This window comes from Camelus ferus, chromosome 8 (genome assembly GCF_009834535.1).
Source record: "Camelus ferus isolate YT-003-E chromosome 8, BCGSAC_Cfer_1.0, whole genome shotgun sequence".
NCBI lineage: Eukaryota > Metazoa > Chordata > Mammalia > Artiodactyla > Camelidae > Camelus > Camelus ferus.
The window spans coordinates 9894783-9918078 of NC_045703.1; the positions used below are offsets into that span (position 1 = coordinate 9894783).

General features: G+C 41.6%; 1 protein-coding gene across 2 annotated transcripts in view; it reads left to right on the forward strand.

The window, feature by feature from the left end:
- Nucleotides 1–23296, forward strand: part of COL9A1 (collagen type IX alpha 1 chain) — an 80469-nt gene that overhangs the window by 50064 nt on the left and 7109 nt on the right. For both annotated transcript variants that reach the window (XM_032484459.1, XM_032484461.1), the window contains 8 exons: nucleotides 9083–9136; nucleotides 9747–9818; nucleotides 10339–10374; nucleotides 11064–11108; nucleotides 12643–12675; nucleotides 16254–16400; nucleotides 16628–16682; nucleotides 18496–18684. In XM_032484459.1, the coding sequence (XP_032340350.1) occupies nucleotides 9083–9136; nucleotides 9747–9818; nucleotides 10339–10374; nucleotides 11064–11108; nucleotides 12643–12675; nucleotides 16254–16400; nucleotides 16628–16682; nucleotides 18496–18684 (631 nt within the window). The remainder of the gene's footprint in view (nucleotides 1–9082; nucleotides 9137–9746; nucleotides 9819–10338; nucleotides 10375–11063; nucleotides 11109–12642; nucleotides 12676–16253; nucleotides 16401–16627; nucleotides 16683–18495; nucleotides 18685–23296) is intronic.

The window sequence follows — 23296 nt, forward strand, 5'->3', positions numbered from 1 at the left end:
TTCTCAGGGCTTTGCTGCGACTTGCCCCCTTCCTTCCTTCCTTCCTTCCTCCTTCACTCCCTCCCTTCCTTCCTTCCTCCTTCCCTCCCTCCCTTCCTTCCTTTCCTTCCTTCCTCCTTTTCCATTCATTCATCCACGAATGCCTTCTGATGTTTCAGCCTGTGCTAATCCAGGTAGACAATGAGACATGAATGCTATTCAGATACACAATATACTTTTTCCTCCCTAGAAAGTGGAAACAAAAGTGAAGTATTTAAAAGAGCATGATGGCCTTTTCTGCTCTCATCCCATCTTGAAGGAAATATTTTGGTGTGATTAAAACTATTAAAATCCTTAAAACTGTATTAAAACTCAACTCTGTTGAGATATAATTCATATACTGTGTAATTTGCCCATTGAAAGTATACAGTCCATTGAATTTTCGTGTATTTGCAGACTTGTGCAACCATTGCCACTGTCGATTTTAAAACATTTTCATCACCCCTAAAAGAAACTCTGTCCACTTGCAGATTCAACATTTCCCCCCAGTCCCCTCAGCCCCAGACAACCACTCACCCACTTTCTATCTCTATAGATTTTCCTATTCTGGAAATTTCATATAAATGGAATCGTACAACAAAATGAGTGTTTTCATGACTGGCGTCTCAACATAATGTTTCATGGTTCTTCTGTGCTGTACCGTGGAGCAGTACTTGGTTCATTTTTATTGCCAAATCATATTCAGTTACATGGATAGACTGCATTTTGTTCATCCCTTCATCCAGTTGATGGCCATTTGGGTTGTTTCTGCTTTTTGGCCATTTTGAACAATGCTGTGAACATTTTTCTACAAGTTTTTGGGTAGGCTTGCTTTATTTCTCAGGTACCTTTAATTTCTAGGAGTAGAATGGCTGGGTCATGTGGTAACTGTTTTTTAATCTTTTGAGAACCTGCCTGACTTCTTTTACTGTGAGTTTGTAAATGTGTCTATTTTGCAGCAAATATAGTGGTGTGTATTTTCTCATTAGGTACAATTTAGCTCCTAGAGAGAAACTGATTTGGAAATTAAGATTATGCATTTAAATATAACTTCAAAAAAATTCTCTCTAGCCTTCAGTTTAGATTTTTATTTTCAAAGCCTGCTGGGTAACAAAAGGAACTCCAAGCGAGAACACAGAAATGTTTTAAAGTATCATTGTTAACGTTTTAAAAAGTATTTCTTCATTTGACTGTCTTTTATGAATGGATTACTGCATTCTGTTGATTCTTATTTTGTGGTTGGCTTTAATCGTTTGGTAATTATGTAAGTTTAAAACCCTAAAGCTCTAAACTGTTTTAGAAACAATGAAAATGCAAATATATATAGTTTAAAATGGTTTTCTCTCTCAGTGGGTTGCTCTTCCTAGAATAAACTTTGTTTACCAAGAACTTTGGGGTTAAAAAAAATAATTAAAATGATACATTTTATGGTATATATATTTTGTCAATAAAATTTAAAAAAAAATTTAAAAAGTATTTCTTGAGCATGTTGAATGAGGTTTTTCCTGCTTCAGAAAAGCGAAATACCACAGGTGTCTTGTGACCCAAGAGTGAGGCATTTCCGCTTCTCACAGATACCTGTCAGCTCACCTCTACCAGTCGGCTTCTAGAAGTTTTTCTGCAGCCAGAGAAACTAGCTCCTGCTCCTCATGCCTCACTTACCCTTTTCTTCTCTCTTGCTGCAGGCCTGTGGATTTCTAATTAAAATACTTTCCCTAAATTGACTGTCAAAGCAACGAGGTCACAGCGAGATGACGTGTCTAAAACAGCAGAAAGATTTCACAGGGTGGGAGGGGGTGCTGGAACTCTGAGAAAGTTGATTATTACATCTCGTGTTCACTTTTAGAGCAGAAAACTGAGTACAGTTGCTGGAGCGCCTGCTGGGTGGACCTTGCGCTGAGCACAGGTGACACGAGGAGCTCAGTGCTAGGGGATGTAGGAAGGAACGGACTAGAGGCGGGGCTGCAGCAGGAGGTGGGGCGCGGTGGGGGGTGTTTAATTCTCTCATGTGATGGGAGGAAGTTAAACCCATGCAGGGGTTTGAGCCCGATTCAGGTTTTGATTTTTGAGTTTCTATAAGAGTCTACATTCTTCCCACTGTTGCCACCACTGAGGCTCAAAGCCTTGGCGGTCTCACATCACGCTCCTAACCTCAGGAGGACCTATTCCTTCTGCCACCTCCCTTTATTTTAATTGCAGTGCAGTGTTGTGTTGGTTTCAGGTGCACAGCAAAGTGATTCAGTTATACATACATATATACTTTTTTAGAGTCTTTTCCATTATAGGTTATTGTAAGATATTGAATACAGTTCCGTGTGCTACATAGGAGGTCCTTGTCATTTCTCTATTTTATATATAGTAGTGTGTATATGTTTATCCCTAACTCCTAATTTATTCCTCCCCTGCCCTTTCCCCTGTGGTAACCATTAGTTTGTTTTCTATGTCTGTGAATTTGTTTCTGGTTTGTAAATAAGTTCACTTGTATCTTTTTTTTTTTTTTTTTTTTAGATTCCACATATAAGTGATATCATATGATATTTGTCTTTTTTTTATTTACTTCACTTGTTATGATAATCTCCAGGTTCAGCCATGTTGCTGCAAATGACACTATTTCATTCTTTTTTATGACTGAGTAGTATTCCACCGTATACGTATATACCACATCTTCTTTATCCAGTCATCTGTCAATGGCCATTTAGATTCCTTCCTTGTCTTGGCTATTGTATACAGTGTTGCTGTGAACATTGGGGTGCACGTATCTTTTCAAATTAAAATTTCCTCCAGATATATACCCAAGAGTGGTTTTGGTAGATCATAGAGGAAGTCTATTTTCAGTTTTTTAGGAAATCTCTACACTGTTTTCCATAATGGCTTCACATTCTGCCAACAGTGTAGGAAGGTTCCCTTTTCTCCCCACCTTCCCTAGCATTTATCATTTGTAGACTTTTCAATGATGACCATTCTGACTGGTGTGAGATGATACCTCATTATAACTTTGATTTGCATTTCTCTATTAATTAGTGATGTTGAGCATCTTTTCTTGGGTCTATTAGTCATTTACCTCCTCCCTTTTCCAGCCTCAGATTTGACTCTTCCTTTCTCTGCCCACGTTCACCACCCTGGCTCTGATAGTTCACTGCTGCTTGATCATTGCCTTCCTAGCTCCCGTCTGCCCTCCTTGTCCCTGTGCCTCCCAGCAGGGCACTCTTGGCCTCTGGGCTGGGGTAGTTCTTTTTCCTCCAGAACTCTTGGAAATGGCAGGATGTCTGGCATCTGTGACCTCCGCCCTAGAAATGCAGCCATATTCCCACAGTCCTGGTGACAGACATGAACGTCTGGGGAATGGTCGTGCTCATACCTCTGTATTGGGCTTTGCCAAGTACAGCTTCCATCATCCCTTTGCTTCCTCATTTAAACATCTTCAGTGGATTTGCACTGACAATAAAGAAGACAGAACTGTCTGTTTATCCCCTAGTTTTACTTCCTGTCTCTGCCTTGCTCCCGAGCTTGTGCTCAGTACTTTCTGCGCTTCTCAGCCCGCCTGTTTGCTCTTGCCACACCCTGCTCTTACATGGGTTTTGTCTCTTTCTCTGACTCAACTTCTCCAGTGCCCTCCTAGGTGTAACTAAAATGTCAATTATGCAGTGAAACCATCCCTGATTACCCCCTGTCCCCCAGATAGAAGGGATCTCTTCTTATTCTGAACCTCTAACCATTAGTCCTTTTTTGCTCTGTGGTATGGCAACTGAAGGAAGACAGGGACAGTCTGATCCACATTTATGGTCCCTGCATCTCTGTCCTTGGTCCTGCTGTAAGGTCATGCTCAATAAATACTCCTCGAAATAAACTGAATGGGAGGTCCAGTGAATCCTGCTGTGCTGCCTCTGTTCATGATAATTGACTTCTCACCTACTATAAAGTTTTCAGAGAAGTGTCATGACAGGTTATAAATATTGTAGTTCCAGAGCGGAGTTTTAATGCCAAATCTGCTCCTTTCTGAAAGATACATTTGTTCTTCCATTTTACATCATTAAATTCCTTTTCATAGGTAAGTTCACACATTTTCAACTCTTCATCACAAGTTTGATCTGTTTTTCCTGCAAATCTCAATTGGAGAAGTTGAGTAGAAGGAATGAAACCTATTTCTAAGGTGTCCTACTAAAGGGCCAAGGAAAACTGAAGCACGTCCTTGAAATTAAGTGTGACCCCCTGTCCCCACCCCACCCCACCATTATTCCAACAAATTTTGCGAACGACACAGCAAAACATATTGGCGTTTTGGGCATCTCTAGTGATTACCTGTGAGCACATATCGTTACCATTTGGGCTGTACTTCTGGTTTTCCTCCTCATGCTCCGTGGGGTTTACACCTGGGTCTAACTGACCCCTGGTTTAGAGCTGGCAGGTGGCTGGAGCCTCTGATTTGGTCCTACAGTGGAATGGCTCTGGTCCATTTTCCTCTTCCGGGCTTCTCAGAACTTGCCAGGGCTTTTGCTGTGTGGGTTGTGCGTGCTCTGCTCTTGTGATTTTGACTGAGATGAGTGCCATGCTGATCCACCCCCAGTTTTCTGAAGGTTACACACCCCTGGGGTCTGGATTATCCGAGAGTTCTCGTTTCTCTTGAAGCCCCCCATCCCAACCCCGTCACCAGCAGCTTCAACTCAGAGGCCCCACCTGGTGTGCCACTGCTGGCCTGAGCCGGCTCCCTGCCCCGCCGGGCCCTGGAGCGCGCCCCTGTCAGCGACCTGCGACTGCAGCTGTGATGGTTACGGTGCGAACAGACTGCGGTCTGCCTCAGTGTGAGAGGGAATATGTAACCCTACAGCAGAGAGAAATACAAACGACACAATGCTGTAACATTGGATCGCTTTTTAAAACATCTTCGTGGCAAACTTGAAAAGCATCCTTGTAGTAGGACTAATATGATCTTCCAGCGTTAATTTGAAAATGGCTTTGTAGAAGCAACAGTCTATAGAAATCATAACTGACCTTCTGGGTTGAACATCCTTTTTGCCAGAAAGAGGCCTTCCGTGTATAATACAGACGAAGTACAACTTCTAAAGTTGGCAAGTTGCTAAGTAAGGATAATGCTTGTTCTTCAGCTGGGTAGCCTGTTTGGTAATCAGGCAAATGCAATGACAATCAGACGTCACAGTCTAGAGCCCAGTGAAATCAAACTCACTTCTCTTGGTGAAATAATCATGACAATGCAAGTATAATGAAGTTTATGCTTTCTGTGATATTTTAGAAGTTCCGTTTATTTATTTTTAATTTTATTTTTTATTGAAGTGCAGTTGATTTACCATGTTAGTTTCAGGTGTACAGCAAAGCTATTCAGGTATATATATATGTGTGTGTGTGTGTGTGTGTGTGTGTGTGTGTGTGTGTGTGTGTGTATGTATATATATATATATAGTAGTTCCATTTTAAAAGGGAGACATCCACAATGAAGTATTTGTATTTACTGAAATCGGTTTTACAAAGTAGCTCTCAGTATTTGTTTACAAGATGGTGCCTTGGTGGTCAGTGATCTTGACAGAAACTCAAGAATTGAGGACTAGAGACTTGTTTTTTACAAGCATGATTTGTACTTTTAAAGAGATTTGGGAGATTTGGAAGGCAAAAAATGTTTAGTTAAACATTTGATTAAAAAATACAATTTTGAGGGGGAGGGTATAGCTCAGTGGTAGATTGCATGCTTAGTATAGCATGCATGAGATCATGGGTTCGATCCCCAATATGTCTGTTAAATTTAAGTAAACAAACAAATAAATAAACCTAATTACCTCCTCCGAAAAAGAAAACAAATTTTTTTTAGAATCACATAATTTTGATTGATTTCTTTATTCCTTGAATAAAACCTTGGATAAACATAACAGCTAGCACATCTGCAGTGCTTACTATGAGCTGGACATTGCTTTAAGTACTTCATGTGACAACTTAATCCTTGAAAAAGCCCATTTTACAGATGAAGAAGCTGAGGCCCAGAGAGGTTGAATTGTGAGCCTTGAGTTCCCTGCTGCACAGCAGAGCCAGACTTCAGACCTGGCCATGGGGCTCCAGGTCCATTCCTCCTCTCCACCCTCTGATGCCTCCACAAGTCAAGTCTCCCCTGTATGTTTTTTATTTGAAGTTAGCTTGGCAAATTCTAATGGCACAACACATCTTTCACAGACTTTAAATGTCAATATTTATGGAACTTTCACAGTAAGCACTTAACAAAAGTCTAGGTGGAGCTGGTGAAGACACACAAACAGAACATCAGTTCTAACAAATCCCTGGGTCTCACCCCAGACCTGCTGAATCAGGATCGGGGCAGAGAGATGGGGTGTGGAGGGAGAGAAGGGAGTAGAAGGGTGGAAGACACCAGCGAAATATATTTCTAAAAACTCCTCAGGGGATTTCAGTGCACAGCCAGAGTTGGGAATCACAGGCAGAGGATCTGCATCTTTTTTTTTAAAAAGCCTTAATTGGCTTCTTAAATAGGGATGAATTTTGCAGCTGTGTCTGAACATGTTGGAGATATACATGGTTACACAGAGCATCCAAGAGAAAAACAGAGCATTTATTATGGTCTTCACATTTTTAATGGCACAATTTTGCCTTTTTTCCTGGTTCCTTCCACTTCTCTTTTAAAGATCAAAACTTTTGTCCTGGAATTTGTAAATATTAGCCACTGGGCAGGATCGCTGTCTCCACACCAGCCTCCCTTGCCCACGTCTGAGAATATTGTTTCACCACAGCTGTTGAAACATAAGGGCTTTATCATTTATTTTGCACATTTGTGGTTACAGTTTATGGTGAATTGCTCCTGGCAGGACGTATTTCATTGGATCTACGTTTTTAGAGATTACTATTTACCTCTTGATTCCTCATGCTCACCTTAGTTCCAGGTGAAATTCCAGAGCTTAGAGAAAGAATATGCATGGCTTTAGAACATACAGAAATCATAAGATGGCCATCAGAAAAATCTTGTCCTTTACTTTTCTTGTGGCTATTTGACTATTGTGAAAATAAACATTACCCTTTTTCACAGTGAGATGATTTCTATAGAAATACCCGAGTTTAGACTAGCCAAGGGTTATTGGATGGAAGTGAAATAAAAATGAAGACCCACATGCTGTCTGTGTGTGCAGTGACGGCAGAGTAAATGCCCATAATTTCATTGGTCTTTTCCCTGGTCCTGTGTGTGTGGCAGTGTTGTGGCTGAAGACGTTCAGCAGGGCAGGCTGTCTAAACTGGGTTCTGAGCCATTCATAGGTGTTACCAAGGGCCTGCCAGCGGTTGGGAAAGACTTCTGAACTGAATACTAAGCGCTCATGAAAGATAGAGAAAATGAGATTCCAGCAGAGTAAATCTATGCCTTTGACTGGGAAGAAAATTAATCTCTCCCAAAGCGAATGAAAGGTTATACAATCCTTTATTTTAATTTAGCCCTTTGGTTTGTGGAAGAGAAAAAAAACTATATTAATCATCTTTATTTTGGATACGATGGCATAACGGTTGATTTGTTTAGAAATGAATACTTGAGGTTGTGCAAAGATCTTTGCTTTCTTTTTCTGATTCGATTAATGACGTTTCCTGCCGAGGACTATTAATTGTTCTGTGGATTAAAGTCACGTTAGCACAGTGACATTTAGGATTTCAGTTGTGATGCAGTTCAGGAATTATTTGGAAATGCCAGCAGAGCAGATATATTGGAGAAACTCTGTCTTGAACTTTGAAGTGCTGGGTCAAATTAATGTGGTGGAACCCAATCTTTGCGGGTAGAGACAGATTGAAAAATTTATCACCGAGGTTGGTTTCCATGTGACTGACATCCTCCCAGCATCCATCCTCGTCAGGCATGGCTTCTGGCTTCTAAGCTGCTCACAAGGGTTAAGGACTGATGTTATCACCCAGGCTCATATATCAGGCAGAACGTGTATATAAAAGGTTTTGAAAAGCGTTCAAGAGCATCTTGTTTAAATCAGCTGTAAGTCATAAGATCGACTGCCACGAAATGACAGCTCATAGCGAGAGACTTATACCTTGGCAAACATTTCTTAATCCTTCAGAGCAGCTGAAACTTTGGAAGGCTTATGGGTCTTGACATTTCCTTCTATTTACAGACAAATGACTAGCATATGGGTCAGGTCAGGATAATCTTATCAGAAGCATTTACAAATATTAAGCATTAATATGAAATTGTTATGTCACTTGAAAGGAAAACAAACTCAAAAGACTACTTTTCGTAGTCTTTTGAAATGAAATGAGCTTTTATCAGCCTGCATTAAAGTGTATGAAGTTCTCAGGTTAAAAAATGGGAGAGTTCATGTGTCTCCTTTACTCAAAGGGCTAGGAGTTTCCAATAAAAAACGGAAACTGGCTCACAAAATGAAACAAAAGTGTTGCTTTTGGTGTATCTTCGTTATAAATTGTACTTTCCAAAATCTATTTAATCTTTTAAGACATATTTAGAACAAGAACGAGTAGAACAAGTCATTTTTTATTTCAGAAACTTTACGAATTTCTACTCTCTGTGTCTTTTTGAAGCAGTAATTTAAAGGCAAACATCTCTGTCCTGGGTCTCTTTCTTCACTCTTTTGAGGTTCAAGATCATTTGTCAGATATTGCTTTAAAATGCACTGTAGACCTGAAATTTACTCTGGGTTTTAGACATAAATGTGGAATTCAAATTTTTAATATGTCTACATATACCTCAGGAACACATAAGTCTAAATGAGAGTATAAAACATGTACACAAAGTAACCATGGTCTAAGTTAGATTGTGATTTGGATGCTGGAAATTCCTGATTGCCATTTCCTGTAGAGGTATGGGATGTGACTTCTGTCTAACGGTCACCGCCAACAGCCCTTGAACATTCACGGAAGGATGAACGCTGAGGAGGCTGTAGGCGTTTTGTATAGAGGTCTCTGCCTTCAGTCGCAGATGGGGAGAACACCTTGATGACTTTTATACTTAAGCAAAATCCTAGGTAGAATGCTATTTTACTGGTGTAGGGATTACACATGTGCATTTTGGTAGACTGTCTGGTTGACCACCGTGTTTGTGTTTTTCCAGGGCAGTCGAGGTGAAGTCGGGCCAGTCGGACCCCCAGGACCACCAGGTAAACTGGTAAGTCACATTTCTAGTCTCCAGCAGCTTACTTGCTTCCTATAAAATGCAATAAATTAAAAAAAAAATCCAGGAGAGAAGAACAAGTTACAGAGGGTGATTTAATCACTCTTACTTGATTCCTCTTCCTGAGTGAGTGCGTGAAAAGGTACATGTGAGATTTCCCGTTAAGGCTAGGAGACCCTCGGAGGGTATTTCAATCTGCGTGGCTGGTAGCATTTATTTTAAAACTGGGGGAGTTGTGGAGGGCTCCGTGTGGCCTCTGGTTGTTCTTGGAATTGGAGAGGACTGTGCATGAATGCTGCCTTGTCCTCGAGCAGGCTTGTTTACACAGCGAGCGGGGCTGTCCCCGTCGCAGGGACTCAACTGAAAGAACCCACAGCTGGGAAGGCGCATAAAGCACGGAACTGAAGACCTCAGAGGTGGGGTGGAGGGAGAGGGGACGGGCTCTCTTCTCCTGAGAACGTGGCAGATGGGAGGAGCAGGGTTAAACCGAGCCCAGCACGTTTGTTTCAGACACAGGAGTCAACACACCCGAGGCCGTGTCTGGCTTGTGTGTTTTCTGTGTTGCAGTAACTGTGCTTCTGGGGACTCTGTGTTTGTCTTTCAGGGTTCTTTCGGTAGCCCTGGCCTCCCCGGCATGCCCGGCCCCCCTGGACTTCCAGGAATGAAAGGTGACAGGGTAAGCTCTCAAGCCGTCCAGAAAGTTCCTCGTTTTGGAAGGGTGATTTCTGCTGTGTTGAGAAACCAAGCTTGCTTTGGGCCCAGTGGAGAATTTCTAGAAATTATCATAGAGAACTATCCAGAAAGATGTCTTAAAGTACTGAGAGTGGAGGTTAAGAAGCCAAAAATCTACTAATACAATAATTTCTTAGAAGGGAAAAAATAAAAGCCAAGTAAAATAAAAATTTTAGCTGTAGTCACACCTCCTATTTAGTTGTAAATTTACATTCCTACTCGCCACATTTTACATGGATGTGATCAGTGATCGCTTCAAGTGGCCAGTGACTTTTTGGACAGTCGTCTGTTTCTCCAGGTCATTCCTGACACTTGCTAGGTGGTAGAAGACGGGTTATTTCTCTTCTGACACATTATCCACACTTGTTCTTACCCATCAGCCCAAAAGGGGAGTTGGTTCACTTGAAATTAGATAGTTAAAAATCTCAAAATACTAAAGAAGTATTGTATCGTATTCCTTGCAGGGTGTTGTTGGTGAACCTGGCCCAAAGGGTGAACAGGTAGGCTCCATTGTCGAAGAGTGTGAAATGCAAGGTTTAATGTGCGGTAATGAGTTTCACCAGCAGGGGGCACTGGCCAATTTGTGGGTGTGAGTAAACCGGTGGAGGCTGGCAGATTCTCTGAACGTGCTTTGTGAGTGACGCCCAGGGTTTAATCTGGTCTATAGCTTGATCTACTATTTTTACAAGCTGGACCTAATGAAGGCTTTGCCTTCAAGACTACACATTGTCTTCCTTTGAAAAGAGTGGTCCTCTCTCTCTTGTTCACTAAATTTGTTTACTCCAGGCTGATCATGCCCTCCTGAGCCATATCATAATTTATTTTTCTTTACCCAAGACCTTAGCAAATAAACTATGCAGATGAATTAGAGGTAGCCCTTCCTCTGTTTTTTTCTTTCTGCTGTCAGAGCCCTTTTTAAGCCTTCCCTAATTACAAAATTGCTAGATACAGTCAATAATCCTTAATGTTAGCAGAAACTCAGCCTCACCTCCTGCTTTTCTCTGGGCTGTTTTCTGGTTGGGACCAGCCCCTGACAGCTAGATTGGAAAGCCGCTGAGAGCACTGTGTATTTCTGCATGATCTAGGGGGTGCCGTGGGGACTTAGAAATGCTTAGCAATATCGGCTGGTTAAGATTGAGCCAAGGGACTAAGAATTGTAAACAGTGTGACATTTAATCTTACTTTTTAGGGTCCCTCTGGGGAAGAAGGCGAAGCAGGAGAAAGGGGTGAACTCGTAAGACCTTTTTTTCTGGTTATTGATGGAGACTTACTGGTTATTGATGGAGACTTCCTGATTTTGACTCTATTAGAAACATATACATTTTCTTTTTGCTGACACTGCTATCTTTGCTGGCTTCTTTAAAGGCTAAGGTGTTGCTTATATAGCTGACAAATGACCCCCTAGAATTGTAGCCAGGATCAAGTAAAGCAGAGGGAAACACCCTCAGATCAATAGAGCTAGCCTGAAGCGTTTGGAGGACAAAGTGTTCCGTTTCAAGGGCAAATTTTCGGTGACTTTCCATCTAGACATTCAAGGTGATTCTTACATGACTGTAGAAAGTCTATGAACAGTGCTTATCATGGAAACAAAAGGAAATTTTTCTTATAGTTGGGAAGTTGTGGCTCACAAGTGTGACCGTGGTGGCCATTCTCTTGAGTCTAAAACTCTCCAAAGAAGAGACTTCCATCCCCAGAGGAGGCTGCAGCTGTATCTCCAGGAAGGCAGTAAGAATGAGAGCAAGTTACCGCTGCCGCCCACACTGCTAGGTCTGTGGGCTCAGCTATCTGGTTTTGACACAATCTAACGTGACCTAGTGTGGAAACATGCTGGGTCCTTTGGGGTGGGGAGGTGACAGAGTTCTCATAAAGTCATTTCAGAGACCTCTTAGTACAGGAGAAAACTCTGGTAATGTTGTTTGATTCAGATTTTTAGGATTTAGAGTTACTATAAATGTGACATCTGAATTAGGCTAAGCTTCCCAACTATTAAGTCAATGACAAAAGGATTATTCTAATTTTATTTTCTATTAAAACTGTTCATTTTATAAGCTAAGAGGATTTTTAAAAATTTTTTGAGGGGGAGGTAATTATGTTTATTTGTCTATTTATTTAATTAATTTTTTTAATGGAGGTACTGGGGATTGAACCCAGGACCTCGTGCATGCTAAGCATGTGCTCTACCACTGAGCTGTACCCTCCCCGCTAAGAGGATGTTTTACATCATTCTTTTTTGTAGTGCAGATGTGCTGATATGCTAAAACAAGCTAATTTATACCTAGAACCAGTGGTGGGAGATATTCAAGGTTGTTTTTTAGGCATAAAAGCATGCATATTTATTCGGATAGATTTTTGGGGACAAGTTTGAAAATATTGTTAGGGTTTCAAAAATGAAGTCACCTTGTTTAAATATCTATTGTGTTATTTATAGCAGCATGGTGGTTTAATATCGTTTGACTTAGACCTTTAATTCTCGACACCTGGCATTTTAGATCAGGATGGAGCCTTGGAGAGCGCCTGTTCAACCCTGTTATTTAACAGACAAGGTCACCCAAGGCTGGGAGGTTGCAAAGCTCACACACGGTCATAAAGTTAAGCAGCAGAGCTAGGACCAGAATCCAGATTTTGAATCTAATGTTTTTCTACAGGGCCAGGGTTCTTCTGTTTGTGGTGTTTTGTAGATTTCAGCAGCACAGTCCCTCTGAAATGTTTTTAGTGAACTGTCAGATGTGAATACAATGTTCTAATATAATTGTGTTTTATTGATTTAGGGAGATATAGGATTACCTGGCCCAAAGGGATCTGTAAGTATAATAGTCATGATATAAAAATAAAAATATCAATAAAGCTGTAGAAAATGCAATGTTCTGCTTTATGAAATCATTCTGTAAAATTCAGTTCTAAAAGGACTTACCTTTAAGGAAATTAATGTCTAAATTTATTCTTTAAGTAATGGATTAGTCCAAAGGGGGAAAAAAAAGACCTTACAACAGTGTACAACAGTGTAAATGGGACTGTATTTTGACCTAACCTATGCTAAAGGAAGTTTTTTTTTTCCTAAATAGCTCACTGAGTACGTCGTAATTTCTTCCATAATGGGTCACTTTTACAAGAACTGAACTGTGCTTAGTGAAGAGAGGGGAACTGAATTTCCTTGTCAGTGGTATCATTGCAAATATTTCAGTAATTTTCTTAATCTCCTCTGTATTTTAGTTGCCGAGGTCAGTCACAGGCACGATGCTTAAGAAAATACAGATAATTATTAGAGGTAGAAAATGATCATCTCATTCAATTGATCACTTTACAGAAACTCAGCTGATGTCTCTAGAGAGGAGATGAATTCAGAATTAGAGAATCAATCATTAGCAGACCTCAGATGATTTGCTAAAAGTTGTGCAAATTCATTAGTAAGAAATTTAGGATAATATAAGTAGGAAGGATGAAGCTGAGACTTCAGTCTTAAGTGTCACTACCACCAGGATCCATTAATTTCCAAGTCCTTACTATTTCCAGAATCCACTCCCCCCCCGCCCCTCCCCAGCCAAAGCCTCTCTGTCCCTTCCCAACATGCTATCCTCACGGCAGCCAGTGTCATCTAGATAAAAAAAGGCAAAACCCACAGTCTGTCCCTCCTCTGCTTAAAACCCTTGAAGAATAACATTTCATAGAGTAAAATCAGACCCTTAGCAAAGTGTATACAAAGGCTTCAGCGAAGCGGTCCCCCTACCTCACCAGTCATCTCCGACCTCTCTGGAACTTTATCTGTTTGCAGCTCAACTAAATGCTTTTTCATGCCGTGTGCTGTTCTCCGAGCCTGGAGCACTCTTCCTCTTTCCTTAGAACAGTGCCTCCTACTTAAGCACTTAAAACCGTCCTCAGCCCAACTTTCTCCAGAAGGACCCGCCCAGGCTGGGTCCCAGTGCCCTGCCCTGGGCTGATCACACAGCACTGAGACGGAAATGATCACATTGTGTCACTTCAGCTGTTTACATACTGCTTCTGAGCGCCCCGTGACAGTCTCAGGCTTCAAGTAACACCTCTGTGCCTAAGAATCTCTGACAACAATGGTTGAGGATTGAGAACAATGTAAAGAATAAACCTCGATAGAATTTGGGAATGGAAATTCTTCTTTACTGTCTAGAAATAGTCACTGATGTCCAATGGTGACAATTCAAGTTATAAGAGAAAAAAAGTGGGTGAACAGTGCAGATGTCAAATGAGTTCATTCCATTTAAATTTGGATATAATACTAGGAGTTAGCTCTTGATTTATCACCACCCTTCCTACCCCTGTCTTTTCTGACACTATCTGAGTAACACCGATGAAATTGAAGTACAGCCCCAGAATCAGGGGAAACAGCTACTAAGAGAAAGACTTCCCCTTTCCTCAGTGACTTCAGCACAGACAAACCCGGTAAGTGGGCGAGGTCTGGTCCCTGGTTTCTATTTCAGCAGCCCGCTCCTCAACTGAGAAATTCTTTCCCAAAGACCTGGGACGCTTATGATGTCCTGGCCATGTTGGCCATTGACATCTTCATCAAAACTGCCTGCCCCTTGTTCTAGCAATACTGCAGACATCGCCAGCTAGGTATCACCCTCTGATTTGGTCTCCTTTGTTTTCTACTAGTTCTAGTCCTTCTCCTTCTCCTCCTCCTCCATCTCCTTGTCCCTTCTCCTCTTCTCCTTTCTCCTTCTCTCCTCCTCCTTCCTCCTCCTTCCCTCCTCTCTCCTCTCCTCCTCCTCCCCCTCCTCTCCTCCTTCCTCTCTTTCCTCTTCTTTCTTTTTAACAGCTTAGAGCAAAGCCATTAATTAAATCTCAATTCTGCAGGTAAAAGTTGGGATTGATTCAACTGGACTCTGCTTGGAGTTTTGAAAAGCCAAAAACAGGATATTGGATGGCTAAGCTCTTATCTGGAGGCTCTGGGGAAGAACCCACTTCTGAGCTCATTCAGGGTGTCTGCAGAATCCAGATCCTAGTGGTTGTAGGACTGAAATCTCTGTTTTCTGAGGTCACTGGCTGTCAACTGAAAGTCCTCCTCTTCTCCTAAAGACCATTCACATTCCTTCTTACATGTGGGCCAGTTCTTAGTGCATTCTGAATTCATTTGGTTTCTTCTCCAGGTTTTATTTTATTTTTTTAGAAGTTGCTATGGTTTTGCATCCTGGTCACATGACAGTTGCCCAGCCTTCATTCCATCCTCAGCTCTCTCTCCCCATTGACCCTGACTTTCAGGAAGTCTTTTAAGCCATAATTTATTCATAGAAGCAATTTTGACAGGTTGACTTGATGAATGTCAGGTTTTTTTTTTTTGTTTTTTTTTTTTTGCATAAAGAGAGATTGGGAAAAAGCACACTCTGAGCTTTATTTCAATGTGTCTAGGGAAAGCATTGCTTCATCACCTTTCTTCCTTTAGTTTAAAACATTTGAATGTTGGAACGAGTTGGCTTTTTCTAGGCAAATGTTGCATATGAAAAAGAAGCAGGATTGAGTTGTTTTAGGAACATTTACGTCTTGGGCCCTAGCATTCCCTCGATGCCTCCTGCCTTTTTATCTTCTCATTCTTATTCTGTAAACAATTGTACACCAGAACTACTATACCACAAATTCCACTAGAGGTTGTTTGACAACAAGTGAATGAGTTTAGTCTCTTTTCAAAGGAATTATTGTAGATGCTTTTAGTGGTCTGCTTTCATAAGAAAAATCTAATTGGTGTATGCATTTGTGCTAAGGAAATCATTGATTTATTTTTTAACATCTTTAATATTTAGATTTTTAACTTCCTCAATACTTAAATTATGGACCCTCACTTTTTGTTCAGGTATTTTAAATGCATTAATTTTAAATACAGTATTTTAAATACACTGATTTAATTTATGCTAGTATTTTATAAGTCCCAGACACATGCGACTTCTCCAAATTCTCCAGAGACTGTGATAAAGGCTAAACGTTCTTGGAAATATATTTATTTGATGCTTTCTGTATTGGTGATCTACCACGTAATGTGTCTTGTGAACTCAGCAGCCTTTTGGTGGCCAGGAAAAGTTAACACGTTTCATTAAAAACTACCTTGCTGTTAGAAGTGGCTTAAAGTATGAAGAGTGTGGTTTAAAAATGGATTATTCCAATTAACATTTTGAAATAATACCTATACCAGAAAGACAGATCTTTAAAAAGTTTAGATGAACTGGAATTCTAAGAGATGGGAGTGTTGTTGCGTGGCCTCGTGTGTCTTTACCTGGAGGATTCGCAGCCTCTGAGCAAATACGTCTTAGGTAATGGGACTGCAAGTCAACCCACAGCTTCATGTCAGTGCCTGTACTGGTATCAAGCAGACACATTCCCTGTGCGTGGCCCAGTTTTACAGTGTGCTGTTGTGTTCCAGTCAGGTAACCCTGGGGAGCCTGGCTTGAGGGGGCCTGAAGGAAGTCGGGGGCTTCCTGGAGAGGAAGGACCTCAAGGACCGCCTGGACCACGAGGCATGCAGGGAGAACAGGGTGCCACCGGCCTGCCTGGTATCCAGGGCCCTCCAGTGAGTGATGGGCAGTCCCTGGGGTTCCCTTTGGGGACTCCGTCCCACAGCACCTGTTGGGGGTAGAGGGGCGGTTGGGCAGGACCAGACCTCAGCTCCTCAGCAGCTGGGCCATTTCTCTTGTAAATCCAGACGATCTGGCTCCTTGCCAAGTCTGACACTTGATCATCTAACAATGTCCCCTTTATGGTTCTGTGTACAACTGTCTTTTTTCTTTTCCGCCCCAGGGTAGAGCACCCACAGATCAACACATTAAGCAGGTTTGCGTAAGAGTCATTCAAGGTAAATACATCAGAATGGCTTGACATTTTGTGTGTTTTAAAGGTGGGAGATTTTTTTTGTTTTGATTGAAATGTAGTTGATTTCCAATGTTGTGTTAGTTTCTGGTGTACAGCACAGTGATTCAGTTACACATATATATATATTCTTTTCCATTATAGGTCATTATAAGATAGTGAATATAGTTCCCTGTGCTGTACAGTAGGACTTTGGTGTTTATCTATTCTATATATAGTGATGTATTTGCTAATCCCAGACTCTCAATTTATCCCTCCCCAACCCTTCCCCTTTGGTAACCATAAGACTCACAGACATAAAGGTGGGAGATTTTGAATAACATTAATTTCAATTCTGTTTTATCCAATTTCTTGCCATTTGCAATAGCTTATAGCCTCAAAAGAAAAATATTGCCTTTTGGGTTAGCCTGAAATTTTTTTTTTCTGCCAGTGGGGTTGATTTATAAGAAAGTACACACACCCATCCACACACACACTTTTTTCCCCTTTGGAACACAAATTCACAGAACCTTTCTCCTGTTAACATCCTACTGCCTACTGTGCACCTGGCACTGACCTAGACTCTCTCCGTGGATTATATGAGAAATAATTGGCAAACTCCATGCCTCTAAGAAGCATAAGGACATTGCTTCTACTCAGGTACCATGTATGTAGAAAATCAATAACTAGAATTTTACCGAAGTAGTGACATATTTTTGCATTTGTTAGCCTTTTTTCTGAATTCATCTGTAACTATGGCGATGCTATTAATTATCTTGTTCTTGTTGGAATCAGTTCTATCATGAAAGAACATTCTTCTTTCGTACATTCGCGAGGTAGTAAGTTTATCTAGTGGATTCATCAGGTTTTGCAGAATGGAATTGTCACCTCTATATTTAAAAACCAATACTGTAGACATTTTATCTTGACACGATATTTCAATTTTAAATATTTCACATTGAGAAAATTACAATTTTATGTTAACTCTTACCTAAAGAAAGCCAACTTAGGACACTATTTGAACAACTTTAAAATCTAGGTTAAAATGGGTTTCCAATTTATATTGTCCTTCACACCCTAAAAGCTTTAAAAAAATATTACACTAGAATATTTCCCTGAGAGCATTTTAATGGGACTGTTTTCTTGTTCTCCATGGTTATTGTGGATGGTTCTTAGTCTCTAATGATTCCTGGAAAAGCCTACGCAGTTATTAATTTTTCAGACAGACTGTGACCATTCTTAGGGAGCGAGCTCTAATGTCTGGTATCTGTTCCAAGCATGAAAAAATTTCTGGGAAGGATTATTAATAGGAAGTCGTGAATTCTCTGGATATTTCATGTGACTTAAGTATCTTCAAGCTAAAAATGTAAGCCTGGGTCTCAAAGGGTGTCTCAGTATTAATTCTGGATGATGTCCTTGGCTTTCAGAAAGCTTCTGGACATCCACTGCCTACCCGTGTTGAGAAACTCACTTTCCTCCTGGCTTTCAGATAACCAGCAGGTTCAGGTGACACCCTCACCCCTGAGGAGCACTGCTTAGCCCAGAGCCCTGCAGTTTAAGGTCTTTTATTCCCTCCCCCCGTGTCTCAAAGCAGCAGGACCAGGTTTATCCAGGGAGGGCTGAATAGAAAAGCATCCCCAGTGAAGCCTCCTGGCAGAAAGCCTGTGGAAAAAATGACCCCACTTTATTTATTTCTCACCACTGGTTTTGAAGCTCTGGTGACACGCTGAGAAAAAAACGCACTTGAAATACCCCTCTTTTCATCTGACTCACTTCCATGTGTCTGACGATTCTGGGCTCTTTTGTTCATTATTTTCTAGAGCATTTTGCTGAGATGGCTGCTAGCCTCAAGCGTCCCGACTCGGGAGCCTCTGGGCTCCCAGGGCCACCTGGACCCCCCGGTCCCCCAGGACCCCCGGGAGAGAATGGTTTTCCCGGCCAGATGGGACATCGTGGCCTCCCAGGCATGAAGGGTCCCCCTGGGGCTCTCGGTTTGAGAGGACCTAAAGGTAAGGCATTTTGCCCACATGGAACCAGGGACGTGCACTGGCTTTTTCCCAGATGAATTCACGTGTCCTAGCAAGCGCCAGCTGTCTGCGCAGTACGATGGATTGCTCTCTTTTTAGGTGGTGATGGTCGAGACTGGAAAACTATTGTTTGATATTTTCTTGACCTTGGTGTATGACAACAGTAGACCAAACACCAGAATTAAGGTCCTCTGCCATTTGGTGTCGATCTTTTTCAGTTACACTCTGCCTTAACCATAGTTCAAAATAAACCTCATGGGATCTGGTAAAGGATCATTCAGGTTTTTCTTTTTCTTTTTCTTGAGACCCTTAAAATCATCACAGCGCTCTTCTGAGATGGCAACCAGCCCTTGAAGTTTTGTACGTGTTAGCTTAAACTAATGCAGCGTGTTAGCAGGACATCAGACAGGTCACATCAGGAGTTAACGCTGCCTCTCCTCCCCACCCCCTCCCCCTTCTTGCCTCCCTTTTCTTTTAAAGAGTGACACTGGCTGTCAGATTTGAAATTCAGCTCTGAAATTCAATCTAATTTTATTCCTTATTTAAAATATGAGAGACTGTGAGAGAGTCTGTTTCTTCTCCATTTGTTGAAAGCAAGCTAAGCCCCCGAGACCAGCTATTTTGCAGGAAAATAGGATTATGAGTGGGTTAGCTACTCCGCAGAACTTGCAGGAGGGCTGGCTGCCCCCGGTGGTGCTTGCTAGTTGAGCTGAGTAAGTCTGTCAGCTTGGGGTGGGGGTGTGCCCTGGATAATTTACGGAGAGGACTGAGAGCGAGGAGTTTATGTATCATGACGAGTGACTGACAGCTCTCCGGGGAACTTCAGAAAGACTAGGCATCAAAACCAAGAGAGGAATGTGTGTTTTTTAAACAGGGGTGCCCCAATTAGGGATAAATACTATGGTGCCAACGGTCAGAAGTCAAGCCAGCTGTCTTTTTGGATCTGTCAGTGAATTGCTGATGCTTTCAGCTCACTGCACCCTCAGCTGAAACAGTGTTGTTCATTATTTCCTATTTGGCATGCGCAGAGCTGCGTGTTAAAAAAAAAAAAATGAGCCCTAATGGGGGCCCCTGGTCAACCTGGCAGATTTCCATGTTTTCAGAGGCTGGACAGAATCAAATATGGAGAGAACTCAGAGGGCTTCTTAAAGAGAACCGGGTGTTTGAAAGAATCCCATGGCTGCTCATCTTGGTCCTGCTTTTAGTTTCGGTTCAGGAATTCCTACCGGAGGTGCTCTCCCCATGGTCGGGCCCTGTTCCCTGCGTCACCTCTTCGAGGAAAGTCCACCGCGCCGGCGGATTGCTGGCTTAGTTGTCTGTGCCGTGCCCGCGCCCACGCCTGAGCGCATGATGAGCAGTGGTTCCCAAAGAGTGGCCCCTCTGCGGCCGCATCATCAGAGACCTGTTGGGAAGGCAGGTTCTCCCACCGGCCCAGAGCCGCTGAATCAGAAACCCTGGAGCGGGGGCAGCAGGGTTGGTGCGCTGGTGGGGGGAATGTCAGCCGTCTTCCCACCGAGAAGGAGCATCTTGCGGGGCGGTGGACATCACAGCCCCGTTTCCTCTGGCTAAAGCGAAGTCTCCGTATTTGGGACAGAGCTTAACTCTGACTTAGTAAGAGATCACCCCTGAAGTCCCATCTTATTCCCGGAGAAAGGAAAATGTCTGTCTGCCTGCTTCCCTGGGAGAGTCTGCCGAGGGCTGCCTACCCAGCCCGGGCTACACACTTGACTCACATGGGGACCTTGGAAAGCTACCCGCGCCTGGGTCCCATTCCCGGAGACTTTGATTTACATAGTGTGGGCACCAGGCTCTCACCGTGTTCCCCGGGTGACTTTAATGTGCAGCCAGGGCTGAGAAGCACTGGAAATACAGGAGGCTGTTCTGGAAACGTCCTGGGATGCTTGGCCTCGCAGTGTGGAGTTGTGTCTGGGTTGGGCTGGGTTGGCCCTAGCAGGTGAACCTTATTTTGAAAGGAAGAAAAATCTATTTCTGTATTTGGAACCTGGAAAAGATCTCTAGCAGTAAGTTCATTCATCAGGCACAGTTTGATCGTATAAGGGACTGTTTTTTCCCGCAGTATTTGTGACATAGCCTAGAATCTGGATGCGATAGAGTTCTTTTTTTTTCTTCCTAAAGAACTTTCTCTCCCCCCCTATACCTTTCTTGGCATTGGGTTCCTTTAAAACAGCGTCTTCTCTCAGTTTTACTTCTTAAAATTTGGGGTGTGGACAGAAAGGAGTAATCAGATGGACTGTATCAGTCAATACCGTCACAATTCGGAAATGTATGATTCTAGGTTAGTGGACTTAATCTTTCTTGTCCATCACATACACTAAATAAAAGTCCTATTTGGTAGAAAACACGTAGTGTTCTACTACCCAAAGGTTACAGATCAATTTTTTTTTCAGAATAAACACTCCACCATTTGAAACTTAATGTTCCTCTGATCAGAGATGTGTTTCATTGTGCCCTGTTGCTTTTTTTTTTTTTTTTCACTTAATAAAGAAAGAATGGTGTAGGTCTTGGTTTGCCATGGAGACACTTTGAGCGTCTTTTTCCAGAGAAACTGCTACATAGACAAGTTTTACTAAAATAGGTTTTACTAAAGCATTTAATAGTGCAGGCTATGTCTTAATCAAATCACTGTTTTCTTTCTAAAAAATTACTCTGAAAAACACAGCAGAACATTTTTAATAGGAACTCATAGAAACAGGCTTCAAACCACACTCAAAGCTTAAGTCGTGTTGATGTGTGTTTTGGCTTTAGTCCCCATGCTTTATATGCTTTGACACAAATGTGTTGGAGCCACAGCCTTGTTGTGCGTCTGTTTCATGTGTGTTCATGTCATGTGACGCTCGAGCAGAAACACAAGAGACCCCCGGACGGCCTTGTGTTCACATTGCTTAGGATCAAGTAAGTCTTTCATGTCATAAGTACATTTTAAATGTTCAGGGATTTGGGGTAGTTTTCAGTCTCTTTGAGTGAGGCTGTGTGTATGTTTAGATTTTTTTTAGTGTGAGTCAAGTAGATATGTCACTATGCCTTGTCTCAAGGCTCTGTCAAATGTATTCTCCGTTCTGCAACTTCTTATCTCTGTATGAATGGAAAAGTGTTATATCCTTAAGGGTCAGAGCCTTGAGAATGGGCTGTCCTGTCTATTTCAGGCTCTAGGCAACATTCTTTTACAAAAGGTGCAGAACCAGCATGACTGAGCACAGGACACAGAGCACAGGGTTGGAGCTAACGGAACAGATCTCATATGGAGTCAAGTTTGTTCTTCCCTATCACACCATCCCTGTGGAAAGTTGCATTTTAATTTATCCTCTTCATATCATATCTTCAGAAAGTGAAGCACAGTCTCATGGCCAGCCTTGAGAATTGCAGCGATATGACATTTAAATTGCTGAGTTAACAAGAGAGCTTAAGCTGTTAGTTTTAAAAATACTGATTGTCCTAGCTTCCTAATGCAGTAGGGCCATATTGGTGATGGGCGTAAAAAAGAGCTAGTTTGTGTGGGCTCGAGCTGAGCTGTATATCCTTACACAATACTTATAAAACTTAAATTGTTTTGAAAAAACTATCGTAAAAAAATCTTCACACAAGGAAATTCACAGCTAAAATTGAAGTATGGTAACTATTTAAAGATTCATTTCATAATTCGAGATTTTTGACTGTTTGACAAGTGTGCAGATGGTTGTACAGATATTCTTCCTATTTTTGTTGTGTGTGTGACTTAGTTTTTTAAATTATAATGAACCTGACAATATTGGATGAGGTTGAGCTGATATGAATATTTGGAAAAAATGATTATGTATAGAATTTGTTGCAAAATGCCATTGCATCTTCTAACAATGTAGTAAAATAATAATGTAATACTATACTGGTGGGAAAACAGAATATGTCTCCTACTAGGAGCAGTAGAAGTCATTTAGGACCAGTTGACTAAGGTATTGAGACACTGTGTTAATGAGGCCAAGATTCCGGGTTTGGTCTCTGCAGGGGCCAGTTTAATGAACACAGCTTTGTTCTGTGGCTGCTGGATCCCCGAATTCAACTGTCTTGCAAAGACGCATGGTTGGTTGCAATCCAAAGCTCCTTTATTCCCTGTAAATAACGAGGCAGAAGTGAAATGTACCCCCTCATGACAGCACACTCTAAATTTCAAAAATTCATTAATTTATTTTTGGTAATACTAAATTTACATTGTTCAAGAATTTTAAAATGTATAAAAAGATATTCAGTGAAGCATGTTTTCTTTCCCAGCCCTGTCTCCCAGCTGCCTCGATTCCTTTATCCTTTCCATTAGGTAATCACTATTATTAGCTTCCTTCATATCCATACCCATGATGATCTGTGAATGTATATTTTTTCTTACAGCCTTTTAATAACAAATTGTATTGTCCTTTAGTAAGTGGTCTGGCCCTTGCTTTTTTCACTTAACAATGTCTTGGGGATCATTTCAAAGAGCTTCCTGGTTCTTCTTCACAGGTGCATACTATTCTACTCTATAAAAAATTGCCACCATGTATTTAACCCTTCAACGGATATTTAGATTGTTTTTAATCTTCTGTTAAATTTTTTTCCAGGTTGGATT